Source organism: Lycorma delicatula, chromosome 1 (assembly GCF_047948215.1).
Source record: "Lycorma delicatula isolate Av1 chromosome 1, ASM4794821v1, whole genome shotgun sequence".
NCBI lineage: Eukaryota > Metazoa > Arthropoda > Insecta > Hemiptera > Fulgoridae > Lycorma > Lycorma delicatula.
In genome coordinates this window covers 208,156,337-208,179,838 of record NC_134455.1, presented here as the reverse complement: position 1 = coordinate 208,179,838, position 23,502 = coordinate 208,156,337, and the positions used below count along the sequence as shown (strand labels likewise).

Genomic DNA, 23,502 nt, shown 5'->3' with positions numbered 1-23,502 from the left:
ATCCAGCGTTCCTTTCACGCACGTTGTAAGGTCAATAGGATGTAAGATGAAAAGAGAGAAGACAGGAGAAGGAAAAAGAGTAAGATAGTGCGGTGTGTCCAGGTGGCGAACGTAACATACCCCCACTACCGTAACTTTAGGTTCATTCAATAAGAGCCTTCTTAGCTCTCACGTGCAGAACGTTCATTCATTCATAGTTTTGCCGTTGCGGGGACCTGAACAACCTCTTAAAACATATGAGTACATAGTACGTTACAAGTTACGGTGATATTACGTCATTTACTTTAGTTAAGATAGTAAACGCGTTGTATAATTACTAGTCTCTATCTCCGTTTTATTAATTAAAATACGTGAGAAAATTTGAAAACCGAAATATCGAACCCGACCTTCTTAGGTTTATTTAGGAATTATTACTATGTAAAAATTTAAGACTTCAAAATTTTTTTCAGATAAGATACTGCTTCTGACAAGCAGTATCCTATATTTTTAACAAATAACTGTGTTTGTGGGTGTGTGAGTGCTATCTAAGGCTGTTGAAACTAGTACTTGAAAAAAACTGCATTGGTCTGTATTAAAAGCAAATAGGTAAATACGAAATAAAACTCAAGTGCTATTAGAAATAACAGGGAACAAATGAAATAAAGAAAAAATCTAAACAGTTAAACTGGACACGTATTATGGTAACCCCTTACTAGATTTTATTTTGAATATAAATTAAATTTTAAAAATATATTTATATGTAACCGTTAAAACTATTTTTTGCTGTTTACAGGAAAAAAAAATTAGCTAGAAAATTATTATTGTATACACAAAAATTTGAACGTACATAAAATTAATCGAGTGTTTTACACCAGTATACCTATTGATACTGAATTACGAGTATAAGTGAAAGTCAATATTTTTCAAATTTATAATTCCGAGGTGTTTTATTAGGTGTACATATTCTTCAAATGTAAAACTAATAAAACTTAAAATTAATACTTTTTTCATTTAATTATTATTTAAAAGGGTCTGTTCACTCCTAAAAAAATAAATAAATTCAATACCAGGTAAATTAAATTATTATTAATTTTTGTATTTTATCAGCGAGTACAAATTGGAATATTTTATAATAGTAAATGTGTAAAATATACTTTCATGTGATTAAAAGGCGATACAAAAAGTGAACGAGAAACTGAATTTAAATAAAGGATGCACTGAAGATGAGTTCGTTATTTTTTCTCCTTCTGTTTCTTCATTTCCTAAACTCATCAACGATGTTATCAGCAGCCAGTATCGACATAAAAGGATCAAGATTGCCGCTGTTAGTATTTCAGCAACATCATCATCACAGTATAAATTATTATAAGCATATCGAAGACGGACTATTAGATGATATAACGACATTAAATACACCTGCAATGGATTACTATGCGTACAATGCAGCCACAGATCCAGTGCCGACATCAAAAAAACACATCGATAAAGGACTCAGGATACTATACCAAATAGGGGTAAGTACATCTTATACGTTTTATTTAAGATTAATTCATTTTTTTTTTTTTACTACGGATTTAAATAATCCTAAAAGCAGTATTATAATATTATTAAATAAGAATATCAGCAAGGAGCATATGCTTTTCTTTTAGTTCTGTGACCGCTTACAAATAATACCATAATAAAATAAAATACCTAGTATAAAACAAATAATACCTAGCATAAAATATCTTCCCATATATATCAGGAGAAATAAACAGATCAGTGAAAAAGAAAACAAACGTGTATTATATTTTGACGTTCACATTCTCCACTTTACAATTTTATTTCTTGAAAACTACATAATAAAATATAAAAAAGTGTTTATTTTATTTTCTTCAATATTTTATAACGTAAAAATATGTTCGACTTCTATAAAAACACCTTCTATTACAAAATTGTTAATACAAGAAAGGTGTAAGCTTTAAACAGTTAAATGATGTTAGTTTTTTTTTTAATTGTTTTTTAATTGTTTCTTCCACTAACATACGGCTAAATCTTTAGAATAAAATAAATTAGCTTTTTTGTAAAATATTTTGTAATATGATTTCATGTAAGTTTTGAAAATTTTTGTGTTTTTTTCTTCATAAAACGTTATAATGGCGCTAACTTTAAGAAGTAAGATAATAATAATTAAAACTAATTTTTTTTTTAAATTGTGCCGAATTGTAATAATTATAAAACTTGCCTAACCCTTTACCTTCTACTGAATAGTTAGGTTTTTACGTTGTTTCCCGTTTAGTTGACTAAGTAAATCAATACATCGTAAATAGATTTACGAATATTCCTGATTTTGAAATCCAGCGATTTAGGTTAGGTAGCAATTGTAGTAGACCTATATCAAATTCTGTAATAATAGAAACTGTAAATGTTTTTATTTTAATTAATAAATTGATTTGATTATTAATTGCTAATTTAATTAGTTGATTGTTGTGAGTAGCCTGTTGGCCATAGACAGAAATATATTCAAAACGTTTCTTTTTTTTATTATTTTCACTGTTTTTATTTCACTTAATTACATTTAGAATTAGAATATCGTTTTTTATGAATAATAAGAAAAAATACTGAAGTGGTAGAAAGCTTGTAACGTATTCTTCACACATAACCAAAAGCTCATACATTTTTTTAACCAAATGGTGTTTTTAATTTTTTGTTTATTATTTATTTTTTATATTTGGAAATATTGTATGACTAGTAATGATGTGAAACGATTTTATCGTTTTACTAAAGCAAAATTTAACTAAAACATTGATTAGTTACGAGAAACATATATACGATGAATTCCTACTATAGAAAAATAATATAAATTAAATAATATATAAAACATATTTTTGAGCATAAATCGCTTCCATTACATTTCATCTGAGCCAATAAAAAAGTTTAATATGAAAATTAATACAACATAAGTATTTAACAGTGACAAAAAATCATTAACAACAGAATTTCTAACAGAAGTAAAAATCATAAAAAATAATAATTAGATCTCTACAGTAGGGTACATCGCAATTAAAAAGGTGTTTAAAATTTCGTTGGGAGAAAACCTTACGTATGCGGTTGAACAAGTAAATAAGTACGTTTTAAAAGTTTCCATTTGAATTCAAGATTTTTTTTAAGGTGAACGGCTTTCTCATTAATAACGAGAAACAACGAATAATGAATGATGAATGAATGTAACTCATTCATTCAACTTCAACATTAGGTATTTTATGAATGAATGATATAAGTTAAGAAGAAGAGAGGGGATCTGATACTCAATAAAAGGCATGCTTTGAATGGCTGATATAACTGGTGAATTGTACATAACTGGTTAGTTAAAACAAGGTACAACAATTACTTTGATCATATAGGTAGTAAAGGTTGTCTCAACCCCGACCAAGTTCTATTCAGCCTCCAAGGTAAGGTAAGATCTTATGAGAGCTACATGTGGATGGACAGGTTTGCGCGCGCTGGTGAGCGAAAGAGAGGGATCGAGAGGGCAGATAAGGCCAATCTAGTTTTGCCCCTTCGAGCTCTTCCCGTATTCTCCACTCAACACAAATGATCAACAAAATTTCTTTTATGAACGCGCATGAACCAACGCGTTCACGCGCACACACACACGTAAAATAAATAAATGTGAAGTTTGCTGCTGCGCTGCAAACCCATACGATTACTTATAAATTACAAAACAGGTGTTTTTTGATAAATGGCTTTAACGATTAGCATACACTTTTTAAACCATCGAGAAACATTAACTGTAAAAAAAAATTGGCTAACACTAATTTTAGAATTTATTACTACTATATTAAAAATTTGTAATCGATTTCTTTTTCTTACTACTTATTATACATTAAAAAGTAATAATTATTTGCTTAAAAGTATTTTTTGTTTTTGTTCATTAGAATTCAGTTAGTTTTCTTCTGCACATAAAGTTACGATATTAATTTAAAAAGATGACGTTACATATTTATTTACATAACATTACTGTTGTATAACACCCGCAAACGAGTTTGTTATACAAGAGGACGTGTTATATATGAGTGATTGAACATTTTTACTTAGCATTTAAAAGACTGCGATTTAATTGAAAATTATTATAAATAATTTTTATAAAAAGTTAACTATTCACATCAATTTCTAAGACTAAGTAATATAAGTCCATCTGTACACACACACACACACATATATATATATATATATATATATATATATATATATATATATATATATAAGTATAGCTGTAATATTTATACACAAATCCCTATATGAATATAGGGATATTCATATATCCCTATATATATTCATATATAGGTACTTATTTATTAAGGAAAATTAATAATTTTCCTTATTTCTTAGATTATTAAAAAAAGGAAAAATTTTGATTTTAAAAGTAGTAGCGTCTTTATTACCTTACTTCAAAAGAAACGCAAATATATTTCTTAAAGTTCGATAAATATTAATGTTTTAGTTCTAATCGTCTAACATAAAACTTTCTATTTTGATCAGAGCAATGTTTGCAATTTAATTAATTAAGAGTAATTTTTTGTTAAGTTTTTAAGTTACTCCAAGAAATAATTAATAAAATTAAATTTCAGTACAATATGGCATTACGTTACAAAAAAAAAGATTAAAACAATAATAAAAAATCTTCCGGTATTTCAGTTTTTCAGTTATAAGAATAGCTCACGAGAAAGGCTATATTTTTAGAAAAAAAATGAATAGTTTGATTTTATTGAAACACTAAAGTTACCTCAGAGAAGTCCCTTCATCCAAAAGAGTTTAAGTGTAGATTCAAAACACAAAAATAAATTCAAAGTAAAGAAAGAAAAGGATTTTTTGATATTTTTATGTTTGTGTTATTATCATAGGTAAAGTGTAAAATGAAAATGAGCGTCCGAAAGAAAAACACATAAAAACGAAGAAATTTTAATTTTTCTATTTTAGATAGATGACAGGTGGAAAAACGGAAAATAGGTTTACAATGAGGTTTAAAGATATTTTAATATTAGAAAATTTTGAGTAAACCGAAACAAAATATTTTTCCTTTTACACTGATATTAAGAAGAATAGTATTATTAAAAGGGCGAGTCAGTTGATTAGTCTTATTAAAGTTCTTAATAAAAGAGTTCTTATTAATAGAGAGATAGATGATCTAAAACGGAGAGAGGAAAGAGAAATTAATGTACTCTACTTAATTATACTAGGTGTTTGAACTATTAGACAAGGATTTCGAAAGCACTAAATTTACGAATGAAGTAAACAACCGTCAAAAGATTCATTATTTCAAGAAAAATACTCTACTAATTCTAAAAAATGTTTTTTAATCAAATTATTCAGTACGTGATCCACTGCAATTTTTAATATCATGATTTTTACAAAGTTATTAATAAATTTGTTAGCGATAAACTTTCCTAGCGTTTACCGAGAAAACTAACCTTAATCACTTTCCTCTCCTGATAAACTTAGTAGTTATTTTCATCATAAACTCTTATTTATTTTTTTGTTTAATTATCTAAAGAAAAATATTAAAAAATAATAATAATAAAAAGTCATAGATTGATTTGTTAAATTTGTAATAGATTAAAAAATATTCAATCCTTAGGTATCACTAATTTAAAATACTATCTTTATACTGGGTCACTTAAACAGAAAATACTTGTTTAAAATGTGTTAAATTTATTTTAGACCACACAATTTGGAGCAGTTTTGATCCTTTAAAAAAAATTAAAACGTTCCCCAAATTGATAATGTCTTAGATAACAATAAAATTATTTTATTTCTAGTAGGTAGGCTGAAACAACAAAAGTTAGAAAACTTTATTATTCCAGTTTCTTAGGATTGGAGGTTCCAGCTGCCAGTATACTGTTGTTTCAACGGTATTACCGATTTTTTTTGATCAGTAAAAAAAAAATACGAACGAATGGAATTCTATGAACACGTGTCAAAGCTTTCTTCACATTCTTTTGTAGGATTATTTCTAAGGTAGATTAGTAAACTGTTAACCCACGCACACAAACACACTGGATTCCCTGTACCTGACCTATAATAATAAATGTAATTTATCTGGTAATACTACTGAAAAGACAAACATTCACTCATTTATAAAAATATTTTGAGATTTAGGGATCTCAGAAAGTTGAGCAATTAAAAATTACAGGGAAATAGTTTCTCATACAATACTTTTTCTCTTATGTACTTTATCCATCGGAGTAGTAAAAGCCAGGTATAATGACAATTTGTAATAGTTTACTATTTAGAGTACAGAGTTTTAACAACTTCCTTACCTTTGCACCGAGACATACTGGTCAGCGTAAGATGTCGATATTAGTGATGCTTATCTTGAAAAAACGTGCAAATAAGAACATACGAGTACATACATCTCCTCAGCATTCGGACTAGTAAACCAGTATCATATTTTTTATTTTAAAAGATTATTAAAAATTGCATTGTATTTTTTTTCCTCTATTATTTGAAAGGTATTCAAATGAATGAAAGGTATTTCATTCTTTCTATTCTACGTTAATTTGTAAAGAGTAAAAATATTAACTTGGACAAATATAACAGTGCATAAAATAATATTTAAGAGGAATTAAAGATGTAGAAAAAAACAGCGATTAAAATTAGCTCAATTAAACGACGTACTCATTACAGCCTACGTCTAATTCTTCTAAATATCTATACGCATTATGAAATTCATCAGCATTATAGTTATTATTTTTTTTAAAGATTTTTTAAACGTTTTTCTTTCTATTGGCACCAAAGTTTGTTAATTCAGCAACATTCCTTAATAATAAAGTAGCATCATTTTCGACATTCTCTTGTAACACTATGTTTCAAGAACTTATTTTTATCTTTTCTTTTAGTTCATACTCGTTACCAAAAAGTACATACTAAAAAAAAGAACAAACATTTTACTTGTTATTATTATTAAAATATGTCGCAATCAAAGTTTTTAACTTTGAACTTTGTTTTTCGATCAATTTTAAGGAGAATTTAATAAAAAAATTGTCACAAAACTTTAACTGTTCGTTTGCTTAACTCGTTACACAAATAACTACGTAGTTAATCCACTTCGTCAAACCATGCGTCTCAATGACAGAGAATATAAATGACTCATACAGTACTGTTGATAATGTTTAAATAGGAATAAACTGATATTCAAAAATATTTAAAGATAAGTGCTTAGCAAGTACCGATTCGTAAATGAAATAAAGTAAAACGTTGATACGATAAATATCTACATGTTCATGTCCATATTTTTATTTTATTTTAATGTTTGCTTAATTCACAGGATTCACTGAATTCGATCTTAGTGATTTTTTACGACAGTATTTTTTAAAAATCTTTAAATAGATTTTGTATCTAAATTTGTCTAAAATTAGCGATCAGTTTTTAGTTGAAATGCTGCCTAACTTTCCAACTGCATTTTAAGCATCTCTCAAAACCACCAAACAAATTATTCCAGGTTGCATGGTTGCCTAAAGTAACGTCTTACGATATATTTTTATATTTTATAATAATAGGACTAACTTCACTTGAGATATCAGAGATTTATTAATAATTATTATGGATATCATTTTACATTTTTACATTCTAGCTGTTAGACTATTAAATGTATTTTATTACCCAGTCCTATACAAAAATTACAAAATCGCATTGTTTAAACCTTTGTATAAGATATGTTTTTTTTAAATAGATTCAAATTTTAAAATTAAAAATTTTTGTGGATAATGTACAGTTTCAAAATATTAAAAAACAAAAATTATAAATATTAAATATTAAATTTATTAAACGGAGAGCCCAGGACCTAGTATTTGGTAGCACAGAACAGAAAGGAGTACAGAGTAGCATCAAACTACTCAAATGGTTGTTAATTTCAAAAATAGTAATAACTTTGAGAAAATAAATCCATTCATTTTTACCAAAAAGTAGTTTAGCGTACGACTTTATTTTGAAATTCAGATTCGGAGAAAGAAATTTACCATAAATCAACGACTCTCTTTAAGAATATCTTAACCCATTATTAGCATACTTCAAAAGGAAATATTTACAAAAAATTATTGATTATAAAATCCGTAGTGTTTCATCATTAATTTCTAATTAAATCCCTTTTCTTGTTTTAATTTAATAATAATTACCGCTTATGCCGTACCTATAGGTACGGCATAAACTATTCGTTACAAGTTTTAAATCGAAATGACTATTTTATTCATTTTTACAATAAGAAGTATCAATAAAATAACTGCTTTTCTTGTTATTTTATTTATATTTACAAAAAATAGATGTAGCAACCTGTCTTTTAAAGGTAAAAATTGTGAAAAAAACTTATGTGAAGTCAACAATGTAGCTTTTGTAACAATAAATAAATGGGCATCCGTACGGCCATCGCTTTATAATCAATTTTATAGCATTTCATTTACAGAATTTAAATATTTATTTTGTTTGATAGTAAGTTTACTCTGAAATTTTCGTTGCCTCAAAACCAGAAACTTTCTATTCATTTGCATACAATAGTTAGAATAAAGATATTTACTTGCGTCTTGTAAAATGTATGTTTAAGAACATAATTTTATTATCTCGTAAAAAGATTTTTTTTAAAAATTGTACGATTTTCATTTATCGAATGAGTAGGATGGCAATTAAATGAATTTATCTCGAATTCTGTTAAACGGGTTTTTGTGAAATGATTATTTTTTATTTTTATTAACACTTATTTTTTGTCGCAGACATTTAAATAAAAGTAAAAAAATACAAATGAGTTGAAATACAACATCAACTGTAAAGGCATCCTCTGTAAAGGCAACTGTAAAGGCATTTCTCTATTTTTAAACAAAATAATAAGCATCTTTTAATTAAATCTTATGGCTAATTTTGACCAACAAGTTATTTAATCTTAATGATATCAGTTAACAAATAATGAATGAAAAACAAAAACGAGTTGATAAAATTAATTTAAATGAAGGATTAAATATCAATTTTTTTTTATCCGTAGTTTCTTACACTTATAAATTAATTTGGTTATAAATATACTACTATTAACTTTTTTTGGTTTGTTAAATGTTACGTTTTTTTTCTTATTTTCTTTTGCAATGGAATAGGAATATACTTAAAACATAATGCAGTGTCATAATACTGTCTTGTAATAACATATTCATTATTTAGGGTGAATATGTAATTCATAAATAAACTCTATAACATAAATATTTAAAATATATTTTACAGATATTGTACTGAAAGTTAATCGATTTATAATGGAAATACTGTTTGTGTTTTTTATTGAAGGACTAATCTTTATCTTATAGATTTTGCAACAAACATGAATTAAAACAGCCGTATAATGAAGTTTCTAGTACTTCAGTATGACCTTGGAATTCCTTGTATTGTTATTGTTTCTTCCAATACAAGTTTAATTTATTTATTCTGCATGTGTATTTCTATTTATGGCTTAATAGTTATAAACATCATTTGTAGTAACAGATAATTTATTTTACAACTGACTGCGTGTACTTTATATTTTACTTTTACAGACAATATAAGATATAAAAAAGAGCGGAAGACGATTTTTCCTAATATTTTTAATAAACATTTTTTTATTTCTTAAGTAAAATACACTAAGGAACTTGAATAATGTAGAATTCTTACAGCGAGATGAAACATCTTTTTTCTATTGTTCATAATAAAAAAAAACACTTTCTTTTCTCATTAGACAGAATAATAGTACAATTTTTACTATTTCTTTTCTTGAGTCGTATTATATTCTGACTTTTCAACTTTTTGAAGGGTATTGTTTAAATAAGATTTTTACTGGTTGCTGAAGTATTATTTCTAAATGAGTAACATTCTTGTATAAAGTTGGGAATAAAAAAAATTTTAACCATTGAAAATTTCAAGACTAATTTAGTGAAATAGTTATGAATATGTATTCCTGAAAAAATCTAGATTTATGATCCTAAGTTTGTTACTCTTCGAATGAAAATATCCAAATATTTTTTTTTAATAAGTGTTACAAAAAAAACTTTAAAACTATAAAAAACCAAGTGAAAAAATAAATCAGGGGATATCATTTGGATTTTTGTTTAAGCTGTTGCATATTTAAGTATACTAAAACAGTGTAAAACCAAATGAAATAAAAAATAGTTGTAAAGATTATAACTCGGTTTATTCCACCTAAGTTTTCTGTCAGATTATTTTCTTAAAAAAATTACTATAAGGTTTTGACGCCTCCCTTTCTTTGGAATGTATGCTAACAATACAAATAATTGCATAGCTGTGAGTGGTTTGTTTTATATTTACTATTCGCATGCTAAATTATTTTGTTATTGTATTGATCTAAAGTGGTTTACCTTCAATGTTCATAATACATTAGTAATTTAACCTAGAGATCTAACGTGCGCCGTTACCTTGTGTAATATTGTAATTTAATAAATTAATAAACTGAAACTAAAAGATTATATGTTAAAATCGTTTGTGAGATAAAGAACACTAACAAATATCGACATTTATCTAGAAATGATTTATTTATTTTAAATTTATGATTTAACTGATTTAATTTTCATTTAATTTGTAATTCTAAGAAAATGAATTGAATTTGTATATTGATCTTTATTTTTTAAATAATAATGTTTTGGAGTTTATCGGAAGACAAAAATAATTGTTGATAGATTTTGGGTATGCCACTCATTAAATAATAAAATAATATTGTTTTAAAAAGTAGTAATGTTAATTTATTAAATAATTTTTGATTTGTTTGAATACGTGTAATTTGAACTTTCTTGCGCTTAATTTTCAAAGAACTATATTCTTTTTATCAGTTTTACTTTAATTATTTTATAAAAATCCTGATTTATTCCTATCTTTTGATGAAAAATTTGAAAACCAATAAAACAATTATTATAACATGTCCGGGTGAAAAATTGCAGCAAAAAATTTATCGCAAAAATTGCAATAAATTATAAGAAAATAATCCGTAGTAGTTAACTCTATTACAACCCATTAGTGCTAAGATGATTCTTCTAAATTACCCATAATATCCCACGATGACTAAAAACGTTTTCTTGTCAAGTATATTTTTATCGTTAAATAACTTACTAATATAATTTTACGAGAAAAAACTAAATGCAATAACAATCCATGCAATTATGAGAATAAAATATTTCTGCGAATCATCCAACCTAAGACCACGCAATTAAAACCGTACTAAAAAATACAAAGAAAATAAAAATAAATAATCGTAGATGTAGGCTATTTATTAATCTGTAGTTATCTATATATAAATCACAGAAAGATAAAAATCTCTTCCTTAAAAGATGTACCGCTGAATTTTCTGTAAAATTCACTGTGGCATCTGACAGAAATAATTAACTATCACGACTGTATTGTAATTGTAATTTTTTTGTCCAGTCCTAAATAATTTCATTTTCTTTTTAATTTATTCACACAAATTTCATCATAAGATAAGGTAGATTAGCAATTTTATTAAATAATTAAAAAATAGCATAGTTCTAGAGAAATCAAGTTTAAATCACCAAATTCCAACAAACTACGAATAAATTTTTTAAATTTGTAGCTTGTTATGCGGAAAGGTAGATTTGAAATAAAACATACTTATGCTTTAAAATAGAAGTTGTACTTAAAAATATTTAATTAAAAATTACTAAATCACTTCTTTCACTGAAAAATAATGTAGTTTTCTAGAAATAAAAAAATTACTTTTAGTTTTCGATTTTAGATTTTTTCTTATTTATTTTTTAATATAGTATTGCTGCTATAAACCTCATCGTCAGAAGTAAAACTGAATCGACAGTTTGCGATACAACATTATATTAAGTGAGTTTTTCATTTGAATTGCCTATTTAAAAATTTTTAAATATTAGTTTATTCGTCTATCATTCTCAAAAAGTTCCACCGGTTTGCCATAAAATACTAATGTATTAATTACTAATCGATACTCCTTTATTGTGTTAGAACTTCTGGAAGGTTCCAAGTTTGAATACTCCAGTTGCGCTTGGCATCTCTCACCTGTCTGGCACTTTTATCAAATTTCCAGGCACAGATTTCTTGAAGTTTTTATAAGTGAAAATAATTTACTTAAAAAAAAGTATATTATTTTCTCTCTCTTTATTATATATATGAGGCAGTCACCTACAACATCCTCTGAAGACGGCAACACTAATGACGAACTGAATTTAAACCACGTCAGACTAGCTAAAGATAAACGAACAATGTATCAGAAAAAATAAACCGCGTTTCCAAAAAAATTGAAAGAAATTTTATCTAGAATATTTAATCTCGATAAATATAATTAAAAAAAAAAAAAACGGTTCACAATTAATTATGTTGGATGTTTAAAAATATTCATCGACGCTCTTTTCTATTTTGAAATGTATTCGGTAAGTATTATTCCAGGTTTTATATTCGAATGACGTTAATCTAAATGTCCAGCGAGTTGGTAAAAGCTGACAATACTACTGGACTGCACTGGAATGTTATTGGTAGTATAACATTTAAATATACTAAACATTTATATTTTATAGGGAGATAATACACCGGTTATTTAATTTTATCGAAATACTTACTAAAAGAAAAAAAAATTAAGGAAGACTGCGTACTGTCTCTATGAAAGTTTTTCATAACAGCAAAGAGCGGCATAAGAACTTGTTCATGCACGTGTGTGTAAAATATATTAATTTATACACTTAAAAAATTAAAAAATTAGACTGCGAAATACTCAATCTGTATTTAAAATTTTACTTAACAGATATTCTTTAGAATTTCGACTGATAGGTTGTTGACAGTCACGGAGAGTGCGCATTTTTATCTCTTTTAAACACGTATTGCGATTACGTACATTATGCAATTCATATATTATTACTCCGTTAATTTAATACCACCTACGTTTTGAGTTATTTAATGATAGTACCTAGCCTTCTATGAAATCTTCCTGCTATTTCTTTCTCGCTGGGTCTCCGTCTCCTTTCTCTTTGTCGTATATTCAGGTGTTCCTTACGGCGGCTGCGACCAGATGTAGTTAAAGCCTGCTTGCGAAACCGATGACGCAATAAAACAACCTGTTGTATACCGATTCAAATATTTTTCTTTCTCCGACTACGTATTCGTGTTTGTATATGCACGCGTACACTCCTGGTAATTTTTAAATACATATTTTAAATTAATTACGAGTATTTGCTTCTATTAAAAAACTTTGAGTTTTTACTAATGACAATTTTTCACAAACAACCAGTTTATGTATAATATAGGATCTAAAAATTGTTTTCAACCTATCAGCAATAACAATTATATTTATAAAAAATGTTTCCGGATTGATTACAGAACAAATTCATTCTACAATCAGTACTGCGTATTTTAATATAAACAGAGCATCTGCCTTACTCATTACGTTTTTTGCCCCTCTTTTCCTTTAATATGTTTGTTTCTGATTCCAACTTTATTCTCCAATCCGTTTTAAAACCTCTTCATTTCCTGGTAGGTAGAACTAGTGTCTGTTGAGTTTTAATGAAATAGATAAAAGAAAATATAAAAATAATTATATTATAATATATCTGTCCAAAGGTCTCAATCGTTTGTTATTACCAATAATTATTTCAGTTTTTCTGTCAAAATCTAACTTTTGTTGAAACATAAAACAGCAGTATAAAAATAACCTGCTTAAATATTTTATGGGTTAACAATATTTATGGGTTAATGAAGATTTTTTTACGATGGATTATAAATTATAGAACCAGAATTATTTTAACATTTTTACTTTACAATAATAATAATAATAATAACATTCGTATATACGAAATTAATATCTGCAAAGAAAAATTCTGTGCGCAGGCATGAGCAATTATATTTTGAACAGAGATGAAACATAGACAATTATAGATATCACAAAAATATTATCATAGCATATTAAATATATACAATAAAAAATAACAATAAAAACAGCCTTTCAGCCAAAAAACCACAGCATTAGTATTGATAAAATAAAAAAATTATCATTTTATCAAATAATATATATACTTACAAATAAATGTTGTATATATGACTACAGACATCGAACCTGGTAACTAAGTTACAACAAAGTAGATTGTACAGAACCAAAAGACTAATAATTTTTTTAACTGAATAAGAAAACACTGACATAAAACATCCATTCATATCTTTTGTGACTTTTTTGGTTAGTTTCTCTTATATAAAACGATGTGGAAGGTAACTGATTAATTTTTCAGGCATACTTAAATTGCCTTCTACAACCATTTAAATCAGTACGACTATTTACAAAAGAATTGGATAATAGTCGTAGACTGTAATATGGATCACCACGGGCAAATGAACATCTATTTTTATTTATATGTAACTACAGGGTGTCCCGTATAAAACGCAATCCATCAATCACTCATCCATGAAATTTCAAAAGTCAAGCTTACTCCCCTACTCGTTACTGAAATGGACTCGTCCAACATCTGAACATCGAGGCGACGCAGTAGAACACTACCGATAGTAACAACAATGCAATCATAACGTTCAGTGTATTGCTAGAGACAAGATGGTGTTTTCGCTAGATGAACGTGTTTTCATTGTCGAGTCGTACTTCAGTACGAAATCAGTGGTTGCAGTGCAAGATTTGTTTCGCCATAAGTACCCAGATAAACCAGCTCCTAACAAAACATCAGTATTAAGGTTAGTCGCAAAATTTAGAGAGACTGGTTCTGTTAATAACAAAGAACACAAAAGATCTGCGTCAGTGTTGAATACAGATGCAGTCACTGAAATCAAAGACCGATTACTCGCCTCGCCAAATAAATCGATCAGACGTTTGTCTGCTGAAATTAATTTGTCTAAATCAACTGTTCATCGGGTGACCAAACGATTACAATTACGACCTTATGGCATTCAAACGGTTCATCAACTTCTTCAGCCCGACAAAGAAAAACGGCTACAATGTTGTCAACGGTTCCGTCGATTTCTGCATGAGGGAATTAATGTTATGGATTCGTTAGTTTTCACAGATGAAGCACGGTTTCATTTGGATGTCTACGTAAACAGCCAAAACAGTAGAATTTGGTGCTGAAAATCCCCACGTTTATCACGAAAAACAATTACACCCGCAGAAGTTGAGCGTGTGGTGCGCGATATTGCGGAAGAAAATAATCGGTCCTATTTTTTTTCGAGTACACCATTAATGCAGAACGATATCAGGATATTTTATTTCAGTTCATTGCACTTTTGGAAGAGGAAGACAGACACTGCTGGCTACAACATCACGGTGCGACATCACACTACGCAGGTTCAATTTCTGATTTCGTTGAGGAATTCTTTGGTAATCGTGTTATCGGTCGAGGCTTGTGGCCACCAAGATCTCCAGATTTGACTGCGGCGGATTTTTTTCTATGGGGTTACCTCAAAGAAAAAGCCTACAGCAACAAACCACGAACACTTGAACAATATTGAACAAGCTGTATTAAATATCCAGCCACAAACTTTGAAAAAAGTTGCAAGAAACGCTGTAAAAAGAATTGATAGGGACATCTTCTTGTATTCAAGAAGATGGCGGCCACTTCCAACATTTACTCTAAATGTAAGGTAATGGATGGTAATAATAAAAATTACATTTACATTTACACATACCTTTTTATTATTTCAATATCTACTAATATAAGGTTGGGTTGCGTTTTATATGGGACACTCTTTATATATATATATATATATATATATATATATATATATATATACAGTTTCCTGGTTCTTAGACACGGAATTCTTGAAGCAATCGTTTATTGTGTTAAAGCCTGGGTTTCCCCAATACTGCGTTTAATACATGTTTTGTACTGTGAAGACTTTATTAAAGAGCACGTTTACAACGCCATCCCGAGCCCTTATGTCATATAGTATTACTGACTGAGCGTATGCAAAGTAAATTAACCTCTATATTTTGGCGTCTTTTAATTTGTTTATTTATTTAATTTAAATATTAAGTATTTAAGTTTATGACAAAGATTATTTACGTGATGATGCCATCTTAAGTGTTTGTCAGTTATAACACCTAGGTATTTTACATGTGGGACTTTCTCTAATTTCGGGTCCTGACACGATGAAGTTGTTAGTGTATTACAATTTGATAAGTGCGCAGTTAAATTATTAAGGTTATTGGTTGATCACGGCTGGTAAAGGGAAAAATTATGAATATGCTTTTTTTGGTATTAAGTGTCAATATATGTTCTGTGAAACAAGATTTAATGGTGCCAAGACTCAGTTCAGTTATTTTTTAAGATTATTTTTGTTCTGTGAGCAAATACTTGATGCAACGAACACAGAACATTAAGTCATATCTAATTTTTGCATGATGATCTGCATGTACTTTACATGACTTTAAACGCATCCTGTCTCGAATTTTGTATTGCAAATGTAAATTCCTACTTAATCAAATAAAATACAAGAAATTATAATCATTATTTTATTTATATGCACTGGAGTCCAATACAATTTGGTTGCAGTAGACTCCTGTTTTCACTAAAAACTAAAACTAAAAGAATAGACAAAATCTTCGGTTTTTATACCAATTTTGAATGAGATTGTTCAGTTCGCCTGTAGTCTAGCATGTAGGAACTAATATTAAAGGCCATATCAATTTTGTTTCCGCCTCTCTTCACTGCTGGAATGATTTAGAACACAATATCGAAATCCACAAACGATGAAAAATAACGATAATAAAAGCTCTTATTTTCTTTCAACATTAACAGTGTTTTTTTATTTTTCATATTTATCTCTTCGTCACTTCCTAATATGTGCATTTTATTATGATAAAGGGCTTCTATGATTTCAATTTATTCTGTTTTTTAAAGCGGATATTAATTATAAACTATTTTATACATTTTAAGACCACTCTTTCAAGTACAATGGTCAGTTGTATGCTAGCCATTTATAAAACAATTATTTCTTATATTTAAATTATTTTCAATTTATAACTGGTTTTAGATATTGGTACTTTCAATGATTTCTTTTTAAATCTGTTAAAATAATATATTTTTTTTTATTTCTGTAAGTACAAGAAGAACTCCGAATACCAATTCGGAGTTCTTCTCCTTTCGAGTTCTTGTTCTACTTTAATCTGAATTTTCATTCCATCTCTCTCATAGCTATTGAATCACTGTTGATTATATTATAATGTTAATAAATATTTTATATCGGTATTAAATAAATTACTTATAGAATTACATGTTTGCTTTAAACAGAGAAGTTTAACATTGAGAATAGAGAAGTTTAATGATAAACTTCGCTGTTTGCAAGATTTTAGAAGAAATGTTTACAAGAATATTGACCTATCCAATTCTTTTGTAAACTGAAAATCCTGATTTGGTAATCATGATTTTCAGTTAAAATAGGAATACTTTTTTTTATAGAATGTCACATACTTCTCTTTTAGTGTTTAAGAGGTTTTATAAACTTTTGGTGAAATAAACCTCAAAACTTTATTTTAAAATCTAGTCCGGTATAAATTTAAAGGCCGGAGATCACTTCAAATGTTGTTACATCGGTTTTTGTTTTTGTTGTTGCTGCTGCTAGTAATAGCCACGGGCGATGATATCATTTGTGGTCGAGTAGAACCGGGTGAAGTACTGTACGATGTACTGGGCAGAATCCGATACAACGAAAAGAACGATCTTGCACAGGTGTCCGGTATAGTCTGATTAAAACCAAATAGAATAGTTAGCTTCGTTACTCTTTTATCATAACTCCTTGGGATATCAGGTGTTTGTTGTTTACTTGTTCCTTAGATTCTGAGCCGTATTCATAAATTCAGCTATTGATACTCTAATTCATCATCGATCACTGTTGAAATTTTACTTTTCGTCGCTGATTACATATGAATTGTATCTATTAAGATTACCTTTGTAATACATATTTTTTACTCAAAAATATTTATAACGGCCTCATTATTACTATATTTTTGTCAGGTCTATAGAAATCTATAGAGCAGAAGAAGATTGTACAGATCACAATAAAGTTTTATAAATAGCAAGTGAGCAGGAAACCAACAGAGTTTTTCACCGTATGAAAAAGTCAAGCTGACGTGGTTTCCAATCCAAAACTTCTGTACAAAAGGCTGAGATGTAACCAGTCCTTCGTGGAGGTCTCATTGTAATAGCTATTCATATATTTTATGAATTAAATATACTGTCTTCTTAACCAATAAAACAACGTTCTGCCGTCATTTTTAACTTCAAGGACAAACTCGAATCAATCTTAATCCCTTTATTCTATCCTAATGTTTTTACGTTGTGTACATATACCATCTCTTCTCTATCTTCCAGGTGGACTTACTACATGATCGATCACTCCCGGTCCGTCACTCCTCCTTTGTCCGTTCTGATAATTATCAAACCTTTTTGTTAATTATAAAATTTATTCGATCTCTTCTGTCTCATTTTTGTCAACATTATAAGGATCAAATACTGTTCTTGGTTCTTTCCTTTGAAAATTCAATTGTGATTATTTAATCCCTTATTGTCATATTTCACATTCGTTGAATATACAGACAAGAGCTTCACAAAACCTCAGTTTAACAAAAATTCTGATTAATCATCGAATCATTTGCACTCAATTAAATTCAACAACACTTACTTTACTCTCGAGTTCTTGTACTACTTTAATCTGAATTTTCATTCCATCTCTCTCATAGCTATTGAATCACTGTTGATTATATTATAATGTTAATAAATATTTTATATCGATATTAAATAAATTACTTATAGAATTACATGTTTGCTTTAAACAGAGAAGTTTAACATTGAGAATAGAGAAGTTTAATGATAAACTTAACTGTTTGCAAGATTTTAGAAGAAATGTTTACAAGAATATTGACCTATCCAATTCTTTTGTAAATCAAGAGCACCCAGTACCATTTATTTCTTCTTTCATTAGTCGAATAAAGATGTGGGCCACTAGAGTATCAATGTAACATAAGACAAAAAATAAAAAACCATATAGCTCTGCAGTAGCGTCATTAAACGGAAACTGTGATAAAATTTTCTTTAATAAGATATTTTCATGAGAATTTTTTGATTTAGAAATGTTACACTTCAATAACTTAGTTTTTAAAGTGTGAGAAAGTAAGTAAAAGTATATATATATATATATATATATATATATATATATGTCATAGGTAGTAATGTACAAGACACTAGAACAAAGAAGACAATAAAAATGGGGTGCTTGACATGGTCTGTAATACTTAAGTGTAGAAGAAGAGGGTGCATGATGAAGAATAAGGGTTGACGTTGATAAAGAATGAAAAAAAGCTTGACACTTAAATTGAGATGGTTTCATATTACTGTGTTGTTATCTTAGAAGAAATACTGTATCCTTCATCATGATTATCCTGAACATCTGCATACGGGCGGACGCATAATTCTTCATCTCACCTCTAATCTCATTTTCATAATAACGGAATTTCACACGGTTAATTTGGCTACCGTAGTAACTTGAAATCCCTCTTAACGCTTCTTAGGATACATTCCTATTCTGCTTTACGGCTATGAATTCCAGGCGTATATTTGGTTACGGGCTAAAATTACGGTATGTATCTATAACCATTCTACACTGTTTAACTTTGAAAATAATCGGAAATTTTTCCCTATTATTACTATCATCCATTTTATAAAACACTGTTGATCGTAATGGTAAAACTACAAGTATATATATATATATATATATATATATATCCAGTTTTAAATTATATTAAAATATTATTGATTTATTTTGTTTTTTATTATGTATCATTTATTTCTAAAATAAATAATTACACGTATTATTTTGTTATTATAATGAAAACTATTTTGATTTAAAATAATGCAAAGGCTATGCTATGGAATGCTTCGTACCCGCAAAAAAGAATTCTGAATTCTGTTTGCTATGATTTTGTTTTCAAATAATTTAAAAATTTTTGTTGAAAATCTATCTTATCGTTTTCATTTACCTAGTGCTTTCAAAGTAGGCCAACATAAACATTTTAAAAGAAAAATCTCATTTACTCTAGCGAGTGTGTATACGTTTATGACAAGATGAATTGTTGACAGCAAAGCAAATAATGTTGGAAGACGGTCGAGTCTTTCCTTTCATTTCCTTCCATGTTGTGCTGTCCATCCAGTTTTTGTCAACCTCCAATTATTGTAAATGGACGTCTAGAAAAAAGTAACTTAGTAGCGATGTACGTTATAAAAGTGGAACCGAGATAAAACGACTAAAAGGAAAACAAGAAGATGTCGAATCATTTCTGATCGAGTCAGGACGAAGAAACGGAGTCGAGAGGATACAGAATTTGATGACAAGCGTGTTTAGCGACGCGTGACCAACACGCACGCACGCACTCTTGTACGCGCACGTGCGCGTGAGATAGCACGCATGAAGAAGTGATGTCTTGTTTATTGACAGTTACCATGACGGCTGCCCTGGTCTTAACGAGCGACCATCTTTTTCTAATGCTCTCATTGACTGTCTTGCTGTGCCGGTCAACCGGGCCGAGGCCGGAGCCGAGCGAGTCGTACTGTTTTTATTCACTCATTGGTCGTTCCACTAGGATGCATTTGAAACACGTGTCCTTATCATCCGGTCCGGTCCACCGCTTTCCAGCATCCTCTTCGCCTAATCATCTCTTCCAGATTTCATCTACAATCCAGTTGTATTTTATACTGAAAGGATGCAGGATATATAAACATCCTGCGTGGACATCAACCATCCTTTCATCGGTAACCGAATTATCGGATCATGCTAAATGTCAAAAATCAGCAATTTAGGCGGTCAAAATACACCGTTGGATGAAGTACGACTTCAACAAACACCAAAGGTAGTGGTCTAATTGCACGGTTATTCTTAACTCTGAAGTTATTTTTATGAGCAAGATCTGACCTATCTTCTATTTTTTTTTCTTTTTTTATTATTAATTTAATCAGTTAAAGTTCTTTAAAAAATATCATTTCACTATCGACTTTTAAAATAAAAAACTAAAATATTTGACTGGAAATTAGATCTATTAATAAAAATTAAACTTTTTCAGATATAATATGATTTCCTCCAAGTGACTGCACTCGGTAGATATGATTTTATTCAGCTCTGATATTTAATAACGGGAAAATATACCGAAAACGTAGTGAACAAATAAATAAAATCAGAAATAAATGAAAAATTTCGATGATCATCATCCAATTTAAATCATAGTAACACTTTCATTAATTAAATTTTAAATAGAAAAATATTGTCCCTTCTGTGATCCGTTTATTGAATAAAATACAATAAAAATACTTTAGATGTGACATAAAATGATTAAACTCGACTAGCATGATTTTCATGAGACTTATGAAAAAATGCCAAAATAATACATGGTAAAATTTTTTATTCACTACTAGGGGATAAAAACGTTACCTTTCAATTCTATTTTGAATTTTTTAACCTTAAAACGTAAAATTTGAGATGTTTTATTTTAGTTCAAAAGTCACTGAATTTATCCAAAATTTCTTATGATGGGCTGAACATGCTGGGAAAATTCTCATACAGGCAATCATGAGAATGATTTCTAATCATTCTCATGATTGCCTGTATGGGACACTAGAGACAGATCTCGGAGCACTCAGCCCCCGACGTGATTGCGATGATGCTTCGTGACTGAGCAGCTAGGAAAGTGTGGCCCGATTCGTCGGCAGCATTCTCAGTACAAAAGGTTGACCTGGATAGTCATAAAAATGAAGTAACGGCCTTCTTTGGATAGTAGGACTCGTCCTTAAGTAATGTGTTAACGGTTCCAGATCGTGTCCTGGTAGAAATGGTGGTGGTTTTAGTCGGTAGTCTGCTGATGGCGATTGGATAATGCCGTCAGTGGGAGCCCGACACTCCGTGTGTAAATGTACCTCCACTTCCCTCCTAAAAAAAAAAGAAAAAGATTATTATTATATTAGAATGTCTCGGAGATGTTTCACATCCGTAATTTCAGTATGAGAGGCCATTGGGGCATACCTCATCCAGTCCTGTGGTGCATTTAACACAATTTGTACAATCCTGCACATCTCCAGAATTACTGAGTTTTGGTCTTTTGGAATTATGATTTTAGGATCCAGACCAACCTTTTCTGTGCATTTCTTTAAGTTTTTGTTAATTAATTCATTTGCTGTTATCACAATGGGAATGACTTCTATTGAGTTCAGTCTGTAAATTTCTTTAAATTCTATTGCTGGAGGGTTGTACTAGGTATTTTATCTGTTTCAGCCTTATTAATATTGTGATCAGATGGGTGAGTGACATCAATGAGAAGAACAGTTTTTCTCTAATGTTGTGTAAAACAATTTCTTATTTGCTGCAATAAATTTGTCAGTATGTATGGGGAGATCATAATACAGTCTACAACGCTCATTTTCCAATGTATGTCTGGACTTATATTCATAGTAAGGACAATGCTCCCTATCAACTACAAGTCCTAATTTTAATTCCAATGGCTAATGAACAATATTTACTGTAAAATTGTGGAGATGCAGAAATTCAGTATTAGCCAAATTGGAGCATCCATTTATCAAATGATCAATTGTTTCTGATGATTGGTGGCATATTCTGCACTCACCACTGATATCCTGAATTTCTATGCACTTCTGGTAATTGTCTGTTGCAATGACCTGATCCTGGATGGCATGGATAAACCCTTCAGTTTCTCCAAATAGAAACCCTTAAAGAAATAGAGACCCATCCCTTAGCCAACACATAGATGCATTCTTATCGGCATTTTTGAGAGAATGGGGAAATCAACCATGGAGTGCCTTAGACTTCCATGCTTGGATCCTATCACTGGTTGTAATGATATTGGGGTAGAAATTGTCATCATTCAGTCTCAGACGACAGTAGCCCATGTCAGATGTAAATATTGTTTCGTGCAATGATTATGTTCTAGAACTGGAGAGAAAATATCTCTTCAATGATGCAATCTTGTCTGTTACAAAGTGACTTCAGGACAAGAAGGCCTCTACCACCTTCTTTTTGAGAGATATACTAATGCTCTACCGCGGATTTAGGGTGATGCTTCCTATATTTTGTTAATGTTGTACATACCGAGATGTTCAGTTTTAAAGATCTCTCTGGGACCAATGATCAACTCTAAATGAATATGTGTCAACTGGCACACATCAAGAATTAATGGCTTTGATTTTCTTTTTTATGTTGAGTTCTGTCTTCAGGATTTTACAGTCTTTCTCTGAACACTTCCTCCATCTCCTGTTTGCTTGATTTATTGTTTATCATGAGGGTCTGTTTAAAACCAAGGTATTTGTAAGTGACCTCTGCATTTAGTGGCTGCATTTAGTGCTCTCCATTTCCAGGCAAACTGTAGGTTTTTGGGATATCCACAATTTTTCCTTTTATAACCTTCAGAGTGGCACACTTCCCGACACCAAAGTGCATCTGGATGACATTGCTTAATGTGGCTGTAATATTCAGATGACTTGTAAGCTCTATATCATTGCTAGCACATTA

General features: G+C 29.3%; 1 protein-coding gene across 1 annotated transcript in view; it reads left to right on the top strand.

The window, feature by feature from the left end:
* The first annotated feature begins 202 nt into the window (after positions 1-202).
* aos (protein argos) overlaps positions 203-23,502 on the top strand; it is a 40,765-nt gene continuing 17,465 nt past the window's right edge. Inside the window, exon 1 of the mRNA XM_075371232.1 lies at positions 203-1,493. Coding sequence (XP_075227347.1) covers positions 1,203-1,493 — 291 coding nt within the window. The 5' untranslated portion in view covers positions 203-1,202. The remainder of the gene's footprint in view (positions 1,494-23,502) is intronic.